Here is a 7,594-nt window from a genome sequence, read left to right on the forward strand (position 1 = left end):
TGTCGCTGCGACCATAAGCTAATTTTGACACAAATTTGAATGGTCCATTTTTTTAGGGAGGAAGGGGGGGTTCCACATTTGAAAATTTCAATTTGTTGTAACATTCTTCTGGTTGATGCTATGAAAAAGCTATATAGAGGGATCTGCAGAGCTTGAAAAGAGGTTTAAAATTAAACAGAAACCTACCCTGCAATGTCTTCTGAGATATGAGCATTTAAAGTCGCAAGGGTGCACAGATTAGCTGCAACTTCATTAGTGTGTATCTCAACAATTAACCTGTTTATGCCCAGATCTTTTTTGATAAGAGGAAAAAGTTGCAATATACCTTTCAGATTTTTTTTTAAAATTTTTTATTGTGAGTATAAAATGACAGTGATACACTTCGGCAACAATTGTTGCTAGTGGGGCAAAAGGGGTTAAGAGAACGAGTGCAAAAATATTAGAGTTTAGGGCGTTACTCATGAATCCCACAGAGTTACAAAATTCTGAGAGATGGCCCCAAAAGTTGCTGTAATTCCTGACGCAGTATTTTTGTTAAAAATCTTGAAATCATGCTGGATGTCTCCACCACAAACACAATTTCAAATCGACTGGGTTAGTGGACAGACAAAATTACACAAATTGTGCAACTCTCCAAATACTTATTGACCCATCTGCACAAGACATACATGGATAAGTATTTCATATGTCTTCCAATCTCAAACACACAAAGCATGATTAGACAGTCAGGTACAGTGAAGAAGAAAAATCCCAGCACACACAAACAATGTTGCCTCCTCTTCTGCTTTTCTAAACTCCCAAACATCTGGTCCCAACAACCCTTCAAGGTGCCAAAAGGGCCTGCTGCTATGCTGCTGCATTTGTGTAATTATGCAAATGCTCTAATGCATATTTAAATAATTCATTATTCAGAGTCCTTGTGGGACATTGTGGGTTGTGTCGTGCAGTTTCAACCTGGGATAGAAATAGTCACTGGCAAACACCTGCTTTACATGACCTTTATAGCAGGGAAATGAAGGATTGTTTTCCCGCTGTGGGCTACAGGAAAAGAAATGAAGGGGGAAATCCATGACAGAGACACACAGGCCGAAAGCACAAAACAGTCCTGTGGGTCCTGACATATGTTCTACTGACAATCACAGAATTATTCTAAAGACTTCACCTTTCTGACAGAACCAGAGAAAGGCAGGTAAATGATAATGTGATTATTCTTCTCAGCTTCCCTAATACAACCCCTGGCAAAAATTATGGAATCACCGGCCTCGGAGGATGTTCATTCAGTTGTTTAATTTTGTAGAAAAAAAAGCAGATCACAGACATGACACAAAACTAAAGTCATTTCAAATGGCAACTTTCTGGCTTTAAGAAACACTATAAGAAATCAAGAAAAAAAGATTGTGGCAGTCAGTAACAGTTACTTTTTTAGACCAAGCAGAGGAAAAAAATATGGACTCACTCAATTCTGAGGAAAAAAATTATGGAATCACCCTGTAAATTTTCATCCCCAAAACTAACACCTGCATCATATCAGATCTGCTCGTTAGTCTGCATCTAAAAAGGAGTGATCACACCTTGGAGAGCTGTTGCACCAAGTGGACTGACATGAATCATGGCTCCAACACGAGAGATGTCAATTGAAACAAAGGAGAGGATTATCAAACTCTTAAAAGAGAGTAAATCATCACGCAATGTTGCAAAAGATGTTGGTTGTTCACAGTCAGCTGTGTCTAAACTCTGGACCGAATACAAACAACATGGGAAGGTTGTTAAAGGCAAACATACTGGTAGACCAAGGAAGACATCAAAGCGTCAAGACAGAAAACTTAAAGCAATATGTCTCAAAAATCGAAAAATGTACAACAAAACAAATGAGGAACGAATGGGAGGAAACTGGAGTCAACGTCTGTGACTGAACTGTAAGAAACCGCCTAAAGGAAATGGGATTTACATACAGAAAAGCTAAACGAAAGGCATCATTAACACCTAAACAGAAAAAAACAAGGTTACAATGGGCTAAGGAAAAGCAATTGTGGACTGTGGATGACTGGATGAAAGTCATATTCAGTGAGGAATCGCGAATCTGCATTGGGCAAGGTGATGATGCTGGAACTTTTGTTTGGTGCCATTCCAATGAGATTTATAAAGATGACTGCCTGAAGAGAACATGTAAATTTCCACAGTCATTGATGATATGGGGCTGCATGTCAGGTAAAGGCACTGGGGAGATGGCTGTCATTACATCATCAATAAATGCACAAGTTTATGTTGATATTTTGGACAATTGAAAGGATGTTTGGGGATGATGAAATCATTTTTCAAGATGATAATGCATCTTGCCATAGAGCAAAAACTGCAAAAACATTCCTTGCAAAAAGACATATAGGGTCAATGTCATGGCATAGGGTCAATGTCAATGAGCAGATCTGATGTGATGAAGGTGTTAATTTGGGGGATGAAAATTTACAGGGTGATTCCATAATTTTTTCCTCAGAATTGAGTGATTCCATATTTTTTTCCTCTGCTTGGTCTAAAAAAGTAACCGTTACTGACTGCCACAATCTTTTTTCTTGATTTCTTATAGTGTTTCTTAAAGCCAGAAAGTTGCCATTTGAAATGACTTTAGTTTTGTGTCATGTCTGTGATCTGCTTTTTTTCTACAAAATTAAACAACTGAATGAACATCCTCTGAGGCCGGTGATTCCATAATTTTTGCCAGGGGTTGTACACTGGATACACTGATTAATTTTTTTTTTTTTTACATAACATGAAGTGTTCTGAATCTGGACTACAGTGTCTATGAAGTACCCACATATGACTACTGAGTATGAAAACTGTTACTTTAATTAGGGAACCCAGTCAAATGAGCTACACAACATTAAACCTACAGTGTATAGGATTTGGTGTCATGTAATGGTGCATAATGCTGTCACATTTTTGTGTCATTTCATGTTTTTGCTTTTTTGGTGATGGGGATTAACGCTCCTATCCAGGAACCATCACCTTATCGTAGTGGAGAGGTTTGTGTGTCCCTATGAACCAGAGTGCTGTGTTGTCTGGAGCCTACGTGCTCTTGGTAGGGTCTCCCATGCCAAATTGGTCTCAGGCGAGAGGTCAGACTAAGAACGGCTCATAATGACTTCATGAAAAAATGAGGAAGAAGAAGCATCATCTGGCACAGATGGAGGCCCTTCAGGGAGCACCTGATGGCCGGGCTTGACAAGGAGCCTGGCGTGACACAGCCCAAAAAGGTAATGAGGACTTTCTACCTCCACCCTGTGAGTTTACCACCAGCAGAGGGAACCGCTGGGGTCGGGTGCGCTGTCCCATGGCTGGCAGTGAAAGCAGATGGCCTCAACAAACCAGACCGGGTGGCAGAGGCTAGCTCTGGGGGCATGGAACGTCACCTCGCTGTGGGGAAGGAGCTGGAGCTTGTGCAGGAGGTGGAGCGATACCAGGTAGATCTGGTGCACCTCGCCTCCACGCACAGCCTCAGCTCCGGAACCACTCTCCTTAATAGGGGCTGGACCTTATTCTTCTCTGGAGTTGCCCAGGGTGTGAGGTGCCAGGTGGCTTTGGGGATACTCACGAGTCCCCAGCTGAGCACCGCTACATTGGAGTTCACTCCGGTAGATGAGAGGGTCGCCTCCCTGTGCCTTCGAGTTGCGGGGGGTAAAACTCTGTTGTTTGTGCACATGCACCTGTTTGAAGCTCCAGTGGGGTACTCCATTGTTCTGCTGGGGGACATCAACACACATGTAGGCAATGACAGAGACACCTGGAGAGGCGTGATTGGGAGGAACAGGCTCCCTGGTCTAAACCTGAGCAGTCATTTGTTACTGGACTTCTATGCTCGTCACGAACTGTCCATAACAAACACCATGTTTAAACGTGATGCTAATAAGTGTACATGGTACCAAAGCACCCTCAGCAATAGGTCAATGATTGATTTTGTGATTGTATCAGCTGATCTGAGGTCGCATGTTCTGGACATTTGAGTGAAGACAGGGGCAGAGCTGTCAACTGATCACCAACTGGTGGTCAGTTGGATCAGAGGGTGGGGGAGGACTTTGGACACCTCCGGCAGAACTTTTCTGACATCCCTGCGGAGGTTGGGGGCATTGAACCAGAATGGGCAATGTTCAAACCTTCCATTGCTGAAGTTGCAGCAGGGAGCTATGGCCTGAAGGCCTTAGGTGCCTCAAGGGGAAGCAACCCTAGAACACTGTGGTGGACACCGATGGTCAGGGTAACTGTTCGACTGAAGAAGGAGTCCTTCTGGGATATGTTATCTCAGAAAACTTCACAGGAAGTTTCAAGGTATCGGCAGGCCCGAAGGAGGCAGCCTCTGCTGTGAGGGTAGCAAAGCAGTGGGTGTGGGAGGAGTTTGGAGTATCCATGGAGGACTTTTGGTCAGCACCAAGGTGCTTCTGGTGGACTGTGAGGCACCTCAAGAGAGGAAAATGGGGAACCATCCAAGCTGTATATAGTAACGATGGGACTCTGCTGACCTCAAATGAAGAAGCAGTAAGTCAGACTTGTTACAGATGGGGGTTGGACTCTGCCAGGGCTGCACCTTGTCACTAATCCTGTTTGTGATATTCATGGACAGGATGTAAAGGTGTAGTCAGGGAGAGGAGGGTCTTCAGTTTGGTGAGCTCAGGGTCTCATCGCTGCTTTTTGCAGATGATGTGGTCCTGTTGGCTTCATCGGCCTGTGACCTCCAGCAGTCAAAGGATCGGTTCCCAGCCGAGTGTGAAGTGGCTGGGGTGGGGATCAGCACCTCCAAATCTGAGGCCATGGTTCTCAGCAGGAAACCAATGGATTTCCTACTCCAGGTAGGGAATGAGGAGTTCAAGTACCTCAGGGTCTTGTTCGTGAGTGAAGGGACAATGGAGCATGAGACTGAATGGAAAAATCGGTGAACCAGGGACGGTATTGCATTTGCTCTACTGTACTGTTGTGATGAAAAGGGAGCTGTGCCAAAAGGCAACGCACTTGATCTACTGGTCAATCTTTGTTCCTACTCTCACCTATCGTAATTAGGGTTGGATCATGACCGAAAAAACTAGATCACGGGTACAAGTGGCTGAAATGGGTTTCTTCAGGAAGGGGACTCGTGTCTCCATTAGATATAAGATAAGAAGCTTGGTCATTTGTGAGGGCCTCGGACTAGAGCTGCTGCTCCTACGCACTGAAAGGAGCCAGCTCAGGTGGTTCGGAGTTCTGATAAGGATGCCCCCTGGGCACCTCCCTGGGGAAGTGTTCCAAGCACATCCAGCTGGGAGGAGACCCCAGGGAAGACCCAAGACTCGGTGGAGAGATTATATCTCCACACTGACCTTGGAACGCCTCGGGATCCCTCAGTCAGACGTGGTTAATGTGGACTGGAAAAGGGAAGTTTAGGGTCCCCTGCTGGAGCTGTTGCCTCCATGACCTGATCCCAGATAAGCGGCTGAAGATGAATGAGTGAGTGGGATTCATGTCCCACATTTAGCATCAAAGGTCTTGGCACATCAGGCAAGTTGGGGGACAAATCTACTTGCTGGATGGCCAGTAAACTAATTTAACCAAATAATCCAAGTACTCTCTCTCACACACACACACACACACACACACACTCTTGGTTTGTGCTGAAACATAACAAAATGTATAAAAAGTGAAGCGCTGTGAGTACTTTCCAGATGCACCGTATTTGTATAAAACATGCACTGTGCTCTCTGCTGCACATAGCACACTGCCTGCCTGCTCACTCCAGTGACACTGCATATATGAATGGAAGTGAGAGAAAACATGCAGGGATTTAGATTAATGGGTTTCATTATCATAAATCTCACTCACTCAAAAGAACTGCCTGTGCAGCACCAGGATTGTCGCTTAAATATGTTGATTTGCATGTCTCTTACAACTAATAAACATCCCTAAATTCTCCACACTGTAGCTTTAAGAAATGCTTTACTCGTGTTCATGTCCAAACTTAGGAATGGTTGTTATTACCCTAAAGGTCTTGTCCATGGAGGCAGACAGCAACAGATGACTGAGGTGAGGCACTGGGCACCATTTCACCACGTTGACAGGCCCCTGGTGGCCCCCCAGGCTCATCAAAGGCCTCTTCGGTATCCCTGCCCTGACAGGCTTCTGAGTCAGATACGACTTCACTCTGACTGACACCTCTGAGAGAATCTGACTCTCTCTGGTTTGATTTCCTGGGACAAAATCTCCTGGGTCCACTTTCTTTACTGAAGTGGCAAGCCTCTGTCTTTTGGGAATGTACGGTCTGACACCAGACAGTGCAGCATGGTGCCTTTTTGCATGTTTTGACCCATTGTCAAAGTTTTGTGGCATATGAAAAAGAGTGTTGACAGCAGAGATCTCATCCACAATTCCGGGTGAATTCAGAGGAGTTCCAGTATCACGTGCATGCACATCTTGTCCTGTCCAACCAACAGAACATTTAATATCCCTGCTGAAACAGGTCTGAGTCTGTGAAAGTACAAGTCGTGAAGATGTGCTTGTCTCAGAGACAGTTCCATGGGTTTCTAATGCAGATGTGTCAGAGCCAACTGTGAGGTTTTGGGTAACAGGGGTTATTTCTGACAAATTACAAACCCCAACTTTAGATCCAGTATGAACACATGATGATCCTCCTGTCTCTGATTGATTCAAAGTATCATCTTCTGACTCAGAATCATCATAGGCCACCAATGCAGACATTTCCTCATGACACTGAAAGGGGGGAAACAGGTGAGACGTCAGTACGTTCATTAGAGGCTCGACGGCGCCATCTGGTGTTTGGTTTAATTTCTACACCTGAGAAAGTGAATTCAATACGGATAACCACAAAAATATACCCACAGAGTGAAATATATTTATTATTTACAAATGTGTTATCGCATGTAACGGAAGACAAGAGGAGAACATGGACAGAGGCTAAACTGGCATATTTTTAGTGTACCTGTATTAAAAACCGTATCAAGTCGTTAACGTACTGCATTAATAATTATCCAACCACCTCCAAAGTACAAAATTGCACAACATTATATAGCTTCGGTTCCAAGATATATACAAGTTGTTAGCTCACTGTTAGCATTTCTGACTCAAACGCTTGAATGAACGTCGCTGCACACAAACATAACTAATAAAAACGCCTCCAGCCGTTATACCTGTAGTGTAATCACGCCACGTTATCCGTTTGATGACAAGGCGCAACAATTAAATACGTGTTTATTTGAAAGGCTAGCTAAATCAGAAGACGGTGTACTTCCAACACTGTCCGCCACATCCGGTGACACCGTGAGGGGTGCTGCGCGCTTTATGTCTCAAGTGCCGAGCTAGATTAAGAGTTTGGAATTAATTTCTGCGAAATTACCCCCTCCCCCCACAAAAAAAAAAAAAAAAAAAACAAATCATGAAATTGAACAACTTTTATATGCTAGAACTGTAGAAATGGCGCCGGATTTGTACACTTTTGCTGCGCAGAGTCAAAATTGAACCAATTCCGATATTGCGCGGAAATAATAACGTGCTTTTGGTATATGTCGTACTAAACTGATTTATATGGAATATGGCGCGTGTATGATTTTATATGAAGTGGTCG

At 43.9% G+C, this 7,594-nt stretch overlaps 1 protein-coding gene across 3 annotated transcripts in view; it reads right to left on the reverse strand.

Moving 5' to 3' along the window:
• The window catches only part of wdr25 (WD repeat domain 25), a 42,538-nt gene that overhangs the window by 30,182 nt on the left and 4,762 nt on the right, over positions 1–7,594 (reverse strand). For 2 of the 3 annotated variants that reach the window (XM_034159389.1, XM_034159391.1), the window contains exon 2: positions 5,995–6,723. In XM_034159389.1, the coding sequence (XP_034015280.1) occupies positions 5,995–6,723 (729 nt within the window). Of the gene's footprint in view, positions 1–5,994; positions 6,724–7,160; positions 7,284–7,594 lie in introns of those variants that run through there. The other variant, XM_034159390.1, reaches the window with a different exon arrangement.

The sequence above is a fragment of the Thalassophryne amazonica genome, chromosome 19, assembly GCF_902500255.1.
Source record: "Thalassophryne amazonica chromosome 19, fThaAma1.1, whole genome shotgun sequence".
Taxonomy (NCBI): Eukaryota; Metazoa; Chordata; class Actinopteri; order Batrachoidiformes; family Batrachoididae; genus Thalassophryne; species Thalassophryne amazonica.